The 12,268-nt window shown below is 30.7% G+C and overlaps 1 protein-coding gene across 1 annotated transcript; it reads right to left on the reverse strand.

Annotated features, from left to right (window-relative positions):
* Window positions 1-2,899: 2,899 nt before the first annotated feature.
* On the reverse strand, window positions 2,900-5,258 carry LOC105117740 (homeobox-leucine zipper protein HAT7-like). Its single transcript, XM_011015494.1, has 3 exons — window positions 4,849-5,258; window positions 4,316-4,698; window positions 2,900-3,653 (listed from the first exon to the last, which is right to left on the reverse strand). Exons 1-3 carry the CDS (start codon window positions 5,006-5,008, stop codon window positions 3,273-3,275), a joined length of 924 nt encoding a protein of 307 aa, XP_011013796.1. The 5' UTR covers window positions 5,009-5,258; the 3' UTR covers window positions 2,900-3,272.
* Window positions 5,259-12,268: the final 7,010 nt, after the last annotated feature.

The following is a 12,268-nucleotide window of genomic DNA, read 5'->3' on the forward strand; positions in this document are numbered from 1 at the left end:
CTATAAGATATCTTTTTTTGAGAATGAATAACAAGCTTTACAATTAGTGAATTTCTTGCTCAAATAATATATGGCTTGCTCCTTCCTTCTAATATCATTATAATGCCCTAAAACACACCCTATAACAACCTCATTCATAGTGAAATACAAAATCAATGGCTTTCAAGATATAGATGGTACCAAGAGAGGTGGATTATGCAAATAAGTTTTTTGATAACCATCATCCTATATTCCTAGATTCTTTTTACAAATCAGTTGGAAAACTAGCTTACAAGTTATAGTCAACTAAGAAATGAATCAAGCTACGTAATTCAAGCACCTAAAAAATCTTTACATTCATCTTTTGTCTTTGGTTTTTATTATTAGCTACTTTTAACCCCATAAAAAATAAAGAAAAAATCCAAAAAAATGAAAAAAAAAAGGGAAAGGAAAAGAAGGAAAAGAGAAGAAAAGGTAATAGCCTATAGTTAACAAGTTTGGAGAAGGTATACCCTTATAACAACTCAAGGGCAGATAAATGAGGTCTGCCCATTCATGCTTTCTTAATGTTTAAACTTTTTTGAAGTTTTTTGAACTTGTTTGTGTTATGATATTTTATAGTTTTGTTTTAATTAATATGTGAAAATGTTGTTTTTATTATTTAAATCATGTTTGGATTTTTTATTGATGTTACTGAGTATCAAGATAATATATTGTGTTTGATGTCTTTTTTAGTTTGTTAATGTATGTTCTAGGTTACTGGGCATGGCTTGGGTTCTAAGTGTTCAAAAAGTTAGTTGAGAATTGAAATTTGATGGTTTTGTTGGTTGTCATTGAGGCTGCAGCTATAAAGTTGAAACCTTATGTATATTATTGATGATTAGTTATTATTTGTTAGTTCTGTAGATTCAATTATGCTTGGTATGTGTAATGTGATTTATAAGAACTAAAAGCAGTGTGTTTAGAGGCCTAGAATACTAAATCTAGGTTTTAACATTAGTTCTTTAATTTCTAGAATTTTTTTAGATTTTGGGTTTATGTTTTTCGCATGAACTTTGCCTTGGCTTCTTGTTTTATAACTATTTTGAGTTAATTCTTGACACATACATGTTAACTTGTCATCTTTAGCACTTAATCTAGGGTTAAAATGCATTAATAACATGTCCTTATGCATTTAAATTTTAGGGTTTTAAGTATTAATCGAAGAAAATGGATGCTTGATTCTTGATCTACGTATAATTATGAACAAAATCTTGTCCTTAATTACATGAAAACTTGTTTGATTTGTGATTTGTATTTGCCGAGTTTTGATTTTAAAGTTTGTCATGTTCGTTTTTGTGTTTGATCTGTTTTTGTTAGAAAATTTTATGTTTTTGTATTTTTTTTAGTTTTGATTTGTTTTGGGTTTAATTATTTGTTTTGTTTTAGTTTTGTGTCAAACCATGGTTTTCAATTCAATTTAGGGTTATACCAGTGTTTTTAAGTCAACCTTATTGGTTTTGTTTTGGATAAAATGCTAATGCTTTGCTTGTTAGTTACTTATTTTATTGAGAAATTTTTTGCCTAAAGGGTTATTTGGAAAATATGCAGTAAGGTACTAATGCTTAGTTTGGTTAATTACTTTTTTTGTTGAGAAAGTTTTGGCTTAAAAGGTTGTTTGACAAATATACTATTAGATCTTTTTTGACAATTTTGTTTTGAGTAAAAACAAGTTTTTGCCAAACATGCCCCAAATAAATTCCTAAAAATTCTAAAAAAATTCAAGGCCCAATTTAAAATTATTTATAGATCTATCGCACATTTTCCCACTAACTTTATTTAATATCAAGGATATAGACTTACATTATAAGATACTGACTTGATATTAAAATACTTATTTTCATTGAAATCTCAAATTTTTCCAAACATTTCTGCAAAAAAAAATAATAATCTCAATTTCAAAAAATACAAATGTATTTTATTTAATGTGCATTCAAGTCTATGTTATTTTTTTTAAAATCATTTATGGCTCTTAAATATTATTTTTTATGTGAAAAAAATAATCCAACTTAGCAGAGAAGTAAGTGCATCGATTGTACTTAAAACTAATACTTGAAGAAGATCTTAATCTATGTTTAAACTAGGCAGTGACTTGAAAATAAATGATTTATTACAGTCTGCTCTAAGATTTTGAATCTCCATAAATATTATGAACTTGACTTCTAGAAAGAAAAAAAGAAAGAAAGTGTCCGAACGTCTTTTGCAAATCCATTATCAGTAAACCACAGCTTTGACCTGATGATTTTTATCTAGCTAGCTGTACGTACAATTTCACCATTAATTTGCTTCGTTTCTTAAATTAGAGCCATATTCAACTTGGCTACAATAAGATTAAGAACTATGGTTTAGATGAGAAAAATTTAAAATAAGATCGAGAGAGAGGGTGGGTTGGTGCTGTTCAGTGCTGAATGATATGGAAGCGGTGACAGGAGGTCACATGGATGGGTACAGAAGAGGATGCCAATTTAGATACTTTCTCTTGTCAGATGACAATATACAGACATCCCCATCAGAAATCAAAGCTAGCTATTAGATTATTTATTTAGTCCCTTTTTTATAGCAAAATAATTAGTTAGTCCCTTTAGTTTAAAAATCCCAATATAGATCATATCTCTATATTCTTACTTCTATATATAATTAACCTAGTTTCTCTGTTAAATATTTGTTAATAAGGTGCTCGGTAGTCACCCATTTTATTTTATTTTTAATATCCTTTTGACTACATGTTAATTGAAAGGAATGTATGAGTTCTTTGGTTTTTTCAAGAAAGAACCAGCGTTGATTCTGAAGAATGAATGGTTATAGACAGTCAATTATTATTTTACTTGATGAAAGCAAAACACCAGCAGCAATTAAAAAGTGAAAAAAAAAAAAAAACAGAGATGCAAGCAGAGAATCCAATTTTATTTCATGACCCATGCTTACATGCCAGAGCTGGAAACCACTCACTAGCACATGCCACATGTACCTTAACTAAAATATGTTATTTTTTTTTCTACTATGATCCATTAACAAATTGAAAATATATGAAAAATTTAAGGGAAAAAAAAAGTATTGGAAGGAAAATATATAATTCAGAACTATCAAATTCCCCATACTGATTTTAAGACCAAACTGATATTGAAGCACATTTGTTCCACATCTATATACCAATCTACAAGCAAAAGATGATCAACTTAAATTGGTGGGAAAAAATTCCTACTTTTGTTCTTGGTCTCAATTAGCCATAACCAAAGCCATAAGATAGGTGTAAGCTAATTATTGGAGAACTGAGCTTGGTTCAATGAAAATGTAGCATGCTGTTGCTCAGGCCATGGCCAAAATCCTTGCTGCTCCTCCATGCCATTGAACATGCTGCAGAAGTTTTCATCTTGATGAATCAACTGATCAACCTTCAAACATTGAAGGTCTGATCTTGATGAACCTTGGAGAAGTTGAGTGATGGTTGCAGGCCTGATGGGTGCGGAGAAGAGATGTTTAGTGGTTAGTTGGGATGATACAGGACTTGATGCTACTGGATTTCTTGAGATATCTAAGTTGACATCACAACTGTTTTCACTTCCATTGCTCCAAGAAGCCTCAGTTTCTTTCTTGAGGTTAACTTCATTTGGTTCTCTACTTTTTAGAGACAGTAGCTGCAGCATGGAAACAATCAAGACTTGAGAAGATGCACCAGAAAATACTAATTTGATTCAATTTACATAAACCATCAGCTGGAAAGCTCGTAGTATAATTGAAATTAGCTTTAACTTTTGCCAAGTGCTTCATATATCTACTACTGGCACCTAAAAAGCTATTCATCATGACCTAATCTAGTGCAAAAGTAAGGAAATGCTATGACTTTTCGGAAAGTCATTATTAATTTTTTATAAGAAAAAAAAATAGAATAATGGAATTGCCGAGGTAAAATGATCAATCAATTCCTAGAAATGTAAACTTATATCTCTCAGAACATGAACATAAATGCGTTATCAGTGGCTAGTACTGTGCCACTCTCAAACTCCAATCAACTAGAGAATGGATCGATGTACAAAAACTCCATGAAAAGAGAGCAGTTAAGAAAGATTGCTTTTGTAGTTTAAACTTCTGTGCAATATCACGAAAATCTTAGCTGGGGAAAAAAATAATAAAAATCCTGATCAAATATGTATCGTAAGAAATAATTTTCCTTAATTTCCCAATATAAACCAGATGGGTAGGAAAATTCTATGTCACCTCGCTAAGCAAGCAGAACTAACACAGATACGATGTAATTAATTTGATCAGTACTTTGTTATTGCAGTCTAGAAATGATTACCTCTGCATGAAGTTTCTTGTTCTGGGCTTGAAGGGCATCATTATCAGCCTTCAGTGCATCAAACTGTTTCTTTAAGACCTCATAGTCTTTCTCTAACTGCTTAGTCTTCCATCTAGCCCTCCTGTTTTGAAACCAAATAGCTATCTGCCTTGGCTGCAAACCCAAAGCCTTGGCCAACTGCATTTTCCTCTCAGGTTCAAGCTTGTTTCCTAACTCAAAGCTTTTCTCAAGTGCCTTAACTTGCTCCAAGTTGAGCCTCTTCTTTTTCTCCCCTATCTGTGATCCATCATCAGACAAGTCATCTTCTCCATGCCCTACTTCTTCACATTTTTCCATTCCAGAAAACGACATCGATCTCTTCATCAAGAACTGCCCTCCACTTCCTGCACCAATATCACAACACAAATTAAAAACATCAAACTCATATCATACATGGTAAACAATAGAACTCCATATTATTTTTCCATAATCAAATATGCATAAATAATTACTAATATAGATAGAGAATTTAAAGAAGAAAGAGAGAGAGAGACCGGGAAAAAGCTGAGGAGGGCAGGAGGGAAGAGAGTTGAGAGAAGAAGGAGAGGGATGGTGGTCATTGTCTTCATGGGAATGGAACATAAAACCATGATGGGGAGGGAATGCCATATGATGATGATGATGATCACTCAGCGCAAAAGATCTTTCATTCATTATACATAAATTTATAGATGCAACTTCATTCGTTACCGTGAATTTTTCGATGCAAGAATTTAAGGGGCTAATGATGTGGATTATGCGATCTGACTGATCTTCATGAGTAATTCAAGGTGTGACGGGTTATAGCTGGGAAGAGGACATGGGGATGGTGATGGGTTCAGAGACTGAAGGACAGCGATTTTTAGGTCGCGAGAGAGAGAGAGATGGAATGAGAGGCGTATATTGTGTAATATATCACAGATGCGAGAGCTTTCATGGACCCATCCTCGGATATGGGTCACTCTCTGTCTCTCGCACATACAGAAGCTTGCACATGTTTAGTATACAAATTGTATTATTATATAATCAACTAATCATTTGAACTTTTATATTCCCAAAAAACGTTGTCATTGCTTGGTTTAACCTTCGCTGCCTTGCTAGTGATCCTTCTACTATTAAAAAAGTAAATAATATCTCATACTGACATTAGAGATCAAAACTGATATTGCTACTAGTTTTTTTTTTTGTTTTTTTATCATCTAGAAACCTTCTCCAGTAAAATATATATGGTAATGTTGAGCTTTCGGGTGACTTTTAAAGCTTATCCATGTTTCTCCTTCGTAACTACTGGAGTTTATTTAACAGTTATTGTTTTTATCACTCCAAGTGAATCTAGCTAACATCTAGATTCAATGATAAAATTCAAAGAAATTAAGCAACAGCTGGCTAGGTACCTCAAAGTTTAAATTATCTACAACCCATATCGATGACACACAATTCGTGGGTTGATTTTTTTTTTAACTCCAAGATCATGCCATATAATTGCAATTCCTTTCTTATGGATAATGTAATTCCGATGTGAATGCTTTCTTTTCTACATATACAAGACCTAAAAGCTAATTAAATGGGGGTTGGTAACTGTTGTAGTATTTGCGGTTGAATTTTTAAAACATAGATTTAAAAAAAACTATAAATTATAGTTTTTTTAAAATAAAATTTCAAGAGAGAATTTTCAGTGCGATCCATATAAAATTATATTATGTATTAATTAATTAATAAAATATTTTTAAATTTGTGAGAGAGATAAAACATACATGACACCACATCGCAGTGTAAAAATAAACAAATGAAGCTTAAATCTCATACGCCAACTTAACATGGAAGCACTTAGTTATGTATTAAACGGAATTTAGTAACTTTTTTCATATAACCATTACTATTCTAGCGTGGTGTTGTTCAATTATTAATCTCATCTACCATTTTTGAAATAAGAGAGGAAAGATAAGATAAATGAGGGGAAAAACATATATCACATAGGATTTCTTTATAAAGAAGAAAGTTAATGTTGATGGTTTTAAGAAACGTTTCATGAGGTTATCCAAATACAAACCCTAACACTTAAAAAATTCACGTAGAATTGAGGTGGGACGAGTTATTATTCTTAGGTTTTCTGCAATTATTAGAAAAATCAAATGAGTGACAACGTTACCAATTAAGCCCAATTTACTCGTACGAGTTTTAAAGAAAATAGTTTGAAACAAGAAAGAATGAATGACAAGGTAAAGAAAGTAATTAAGAACATTTTTATTATTAGTTTATATTTTTTTATTCGTAGATTGTCAATGGATTAAATCGTTCTCACACAAGCCAGGCCATGTGTGACGAGGAAACTTGGCAACATGAAAGTCAAGAATCCATGGAGAGAAATAATAGACAAGTAATTTGTATGCCTTAAAGTCATTCAATAAATATTGAATATGCATATATCCATGTTGTTGGACCTAGCACTATAAGTTAATTTATTACTGCTGAGTCTGGCATAAAACCTATTAATATATATTTTATTTGTAGCACTTTGCATTTTCAAGAAATCAATTTAAAGATTTAAGCAAAGCAAGGCGAAGTAGGAAATGCATTGCCTCCGCGAATATTGTTGGCATATGGCTAGCAATAGGAAAGCTTAAAATGCATGTTTGTTGCCGTCTGAAATTTATTTTTAATGATCAAGATTCAATCTGGCTTTACAATATCTCCATTCACTTGAGACAGTTCATCCGCTTGCTATAGAAAATTATTGAAAAACATAAACAAACAAAGAAAACAAACGCCTGCGAGCACAATAAAAATGAAGGGTTTGATAACTTTAAAGAATATAACCCAACTAATTAGGTCTTAAATTTACTCATCAGATATCACCAGTCAGTCAGATGCTTGATACTGCTCTTTACCTGCAAACAACTTTTCTAATTAAAACCTAATTTAAGGGAGCATCTTCACGTTTTGGCGCCCACTCCATCGGAGACCTCTCTCGTCACCACCTCTACAAGGGCACCTGATGGGGACCTAAGAGGAAAACGTATGGGTCTTCAAGAAGTCGGGTGTCATTTAACCATCTACGGAGAAATAATTTCTTGCTTTCACTTTTCTAGTGTCAAGTGTCTCTGAGGGAATTTTAGAACCCCACCACTCTACATATTTTTTTCATATATTTGTTGCGGAGCAGATAGTGGGGGTGGGTTTTTGAGGGCGTGGGTCCTACAAACTACTGCCATTGCCTGGCCTACAACAAGCTGCTCACATGCTTTTATTGGAAGTTTAGGGGTACACACCTTTGGAATAGGGTGGATCCATGTTATTCCTTGTTGCTCACCTCAGTATTCATTAAAGAAGAAGGCTATTCTGAATCTTCTCCACATGCCCTCCTGTTCCCATGTGCCCTGTTTCTCCCCTCTCTCTCTCTGATAGGATTCTTCAACCAGAAAATGTTCTTTTATGTCATGTTGTTCTCCTTCTATTCTTCGCTTGTAGGTTTTTTAATCTTAGTGCAAAGAAATTTTCATATTCACTTATCAACCCTTCTAATCTGGGACCGACTATACGAAAGTGCTGAGAAATAAAGTTTTTTTTTTTTTTTTTTATCATGTTGGGTTGTTGGGACTAAAGTGTTCGAGGTGGCCTCCGCAAGGGATTAACATGTTTTCGATAATATATCCAGTTTACTTCATTATTTCCAGGGCAAATTATGTATTCTCCATTGAATTATAAGTGAAACATCCGTAAAAGATCTACTTCATCTTGGTAACTAATTGAATGCTTAAGCTGTTTTGTTCTTCTTTCTTGGATAGAAGAATACCTAATTGGCTTTCTTTCTTTCTTTTTCTACTACATTAACTTCAAATTATAAAATTTACATCATTATATTTATTTCATACACTTCAAGAATATTGCATATTATTGATGAAATGCTTTGATTCAGTTAAAAATAACTTTAGTAATAGAATCACAGACAAAAACATGTCATCAAAAAACATATCATTAATGATTTATATTTTATTAGTATAGTTATCAATGAATTTATAGACAAAAATAACATGCTAAACAAAAAAAAAATATCAGCATTAATTTCATCAATAAATTCATCGGTAATTATAACATATTACCAGTAGAATAAACTATTGGTATGTTTATTGATGATCATATATATATTACCAATAGAATTAAATTGTCAAAGAATTATATCTAACAATGGCATGTTTTATAAATTTATTCCAACTCTCTAGAACTTTATAAGGGATTTAGTCTATTAGTAATTCTATTTGTAATTGTTAGTAGCAAAGTCCTGTAAATTTTTTTCAACTCTTTAGAGCTCTCTAAGGGACTAATCTATCAGTCATTAAAATTTCATCAATAATTTTGTTAGTATTATATTTCATATTTTAAAAAAAATAAAAAATAAAATAAAAATCCTAATTTTTAATATTAATTTAAAAAATATTATTGATTACAATTTATCTAGTTGAGAAGTTGAAGGAGATGGCAAAGGCTAATCTTTGCTGAAACTTGAAGGGCAATGAGGTTGACCATATATACTAGTAAGGGTTGCTAATAGCTACTTGAAAACATTTATTTTATCCTTCTAGTTGGTCATCTTAAACCTCAATTCAGCCATCTTAACACTAGGCTAGGCTTTTTAAGCTTAAATTCTCATATAATCACCAAGATGGTTAGAGATTGATGTATTAATGTTGATTATGAAGAACCAATGGTTGATACACTACAGCTCATCTGCATATCCTTAGCTATAGTATTATAGATACTGTAAACCCGATTTTTATCTAGTTCACTGCTCAATCTAGCCTCTTACCACAATTCTAGATCGAGTTCTGGATGAGTGGAAATATCGTCATTATATCTCTCATTTAATCTAGTATTATATATAGCAAATGAAAAAAAAAATTATAAAAAATTGTTGAAATCCAACGTGACACTAACTTCTGAACTCGACTATCCGCGAGCTACTGCACCCCTTTTTAACAGTCCTCATTTCATATGTGAGTTTTAACAAAAAGCTTCATCAATCTTAGATTGCATCTAAGCACTTTAAACTGTAAAAGGAAGCTACTATTAGTTAAAAAATTATATAATACAACAATTTTTTTTAAAAAAAATTATCTTATAAAATAAAATTTAACCATCCGCTTTGCATACAAAATAAATAGAATAGACCCACCGATGCATGTAGTAATAAAACCCTAAATCTCCTTAGTTTCGTTCATCACACTAGACCGTGACCATCATTAGAGACGCTCAGAAGTCATGTGTTAGAAATAAACGTACTAGATACCCTTTAAGACGTGCAAAGGTCTGAAACATCTTAACACAACCTTGTTTTCCTGGCCTAGAAGACTTTTTTCTTTTGCATATTTTTTTTATTTTTTATGGGCCTCTTAGCAAAAATCACTAAACGTAATAGAAAATTTTTTTTTTGTTAAGATTATGAAAAATAAAATTTTAACATTTAAAAAAAAAGTTCACAATTTGAATTCAATATTTCATAAGGGCGTTATGATTTTCCCACACTATTCTGAAAAAACTATTGTTAGCCCCCTTATAGTAAAAGTTTTTCTTACACATCAATTTTATAAATCAACTAGTTTATTAAAATGCAAAAAGCTAACCAAATTAAATGTTAAAAAAATATTTATGTATATACTAATCTTGAACTTTCTGAATCAAGCATCAATCATAGGTTTCCATTTAGAATTTCTGGAAACCCGACTCCACTTAAACAAAGGTATTTTCATCGATGATTTTCATCACTAAGTTATCATGTGAACAACTTCCATATTAGTAAACCTAAAATTTTATTTGTTCATTGAAATTAATTATTCAAGAATTATCCATTTTTCTTTATTTTTTTTATCAAGCATAAAAGTAAAATAAACTAACATGTTGTGGTCGGGCTTCTACTAAACAATATATTTCCTAGTGTATGCATCTTACTCAAAAGGAACAACCCCTCTATAAATCGACTTCGCACTCGATGAGCCTACATTAAGAGAGGATGCTTGTACTTAAGGTATTTAATCATGATCATCAAAAGCCCTACTAGAAGAACCAACATTCATATTTGTATTAGAAAATTATCATTATATCTTATTTTTAGAAAATTTCAGCAACACCTTCCCTATATGGGATATTACCTAAAATTCTATGAACTATAAATACACATCAATAAATAAAAAAACAAACTAGTTAATTTTGTTTATGACAAATGTTTAATTTAAAAGCATTCTCAAATTCAATTAACATCATAATATCATAAAATATTTTACAATTATTGCATGTTATTTCTATTTATTGAGACATAAAAGGAATTTAGGGTTTATGCATAAAGCCACATCCTTTAATTCTAATTAAAGTTTTTTAATTTTAAAACTAAAATGTTGATTTTAATTGTTCCATGATGCCTAAACATGTACTAGTGTGTGTGTGTGTGTTTGTACTGTGAAATTAGGATATGGGATTTAAACCCGATCGAGCACTTTAACTACGAGTACCTTAGCCTTGAATGCACAATTGTTGGACCAATGCCTTATGGCAACTTAAACATGCATATTGTACATTAATTACCTATAATACATGAAATATAATTAATGTTAATTCCTAATCCAATTCCAAATGAGATTGGTTTTGGATCTCTTAAGAACAAATATTTTAGGACATTTATGGAGATTTTATCTTTATAAATCACTTAAGAGTTAGAATGAAACTAATGATTTTACATGATAAATTAATTAGAATGAAATTATAGAATTTAATGTTTTTAGAAAAAAATGGATATCAATTGAATTGAAAATGAAATGAGTTAAAAAATAACACATTTTAGAAAACAATTTTTTTTAGTTTTTATCATATATTCAAATCCTTAACATAAAATGCGAAACTTATCATCATAACATCCTAATATATTTTACAATATTTACCCATTTTAACTCTTCCAAACACATTACCCTAAATTACTAAATATGGGAATTTTTTAATTTCATAACAAAATAAGCAAAATAATGGATATAAATATAAAACTCATCACAACTAACCCAAACCATAACCTAATAAATTTCTTAAAATTCACATTCAACCTAAATATTAGCTATAAAGAAAGAAAAGAGTAATAGATTTACCTGACTTTGAGGATGAAGACTTCTTACTTGTCTAACATTAAGGATGGAGCAACAAGAAAAGAGAGTGAAGGAGGACGATAAAGAGAGAAGGGAACAAATGATTAAGGACATTAATGAATCTATTTTTAGTAGCCTTTATATTCTTTTTAACACTAGCTTGAATTATAGCAAGTTTTGTTTTCTTGAAGTACTCATCAACACTCTTTGTACCTTGACTCAAACTTTACAACCTTTGATACAATTGTCTATAATAGAGGCTAGGCAACAACCTCCTCCTCATAAGGGATTTCATTTCATTCCAAGTATGAACTTGGGCTCTAGATAATTGTGAAATTAAAAAAATCCCAAGAGTTACTAACATAACCAAAAGATTGATATTTTCTCCGAAATGTAGGAGTATTAAAGTAACAAATAACCCGACAAGACCAAGGTCGACCTACAGAGAGGTTAACTATATAAATTATAAATAACAACAACAACAATAAGAAAAATAAAAAGAAGAAGAAGAAGTTAAAAAGGACTTTGAGATTGTAAGATTAATGTGAGGATTAAATAATGATAAAGACAAATATCAAGGTTAAAAGATCCACTAATGATATTTCAAACAAGTATAGTATAAATTTTTTTTATTACTCAACTAGAACCATACACAAAGAAGGTTCTAATTGGATTATAAATTATTAACATGATTACATTAGTTATCATTCGAATAATGCTAATACTTGTAAATGTTGTCAGGTATTTATAATTATAACTTATATTAACAACAAATCAAGTTCTTTTCATACGATTGAGTTATGAAAGTGCCAAG

The sequence above is a fragment of the Populus euphratica genome, unplaced genomic scaffold, assembly GCF_000495115.2.
Source record: "Populus euphratica unplaced genomic scaffold, PopEup_1.0 scaffold1498.1, whole genome shotgun sequence".
Taxonomy (NCBI): Eukaryota; Viridiplantae; Streptophyta; class Magnoliopsida; order Malpighiales; family Salicaceae; genus Populus; species Populus euphratica.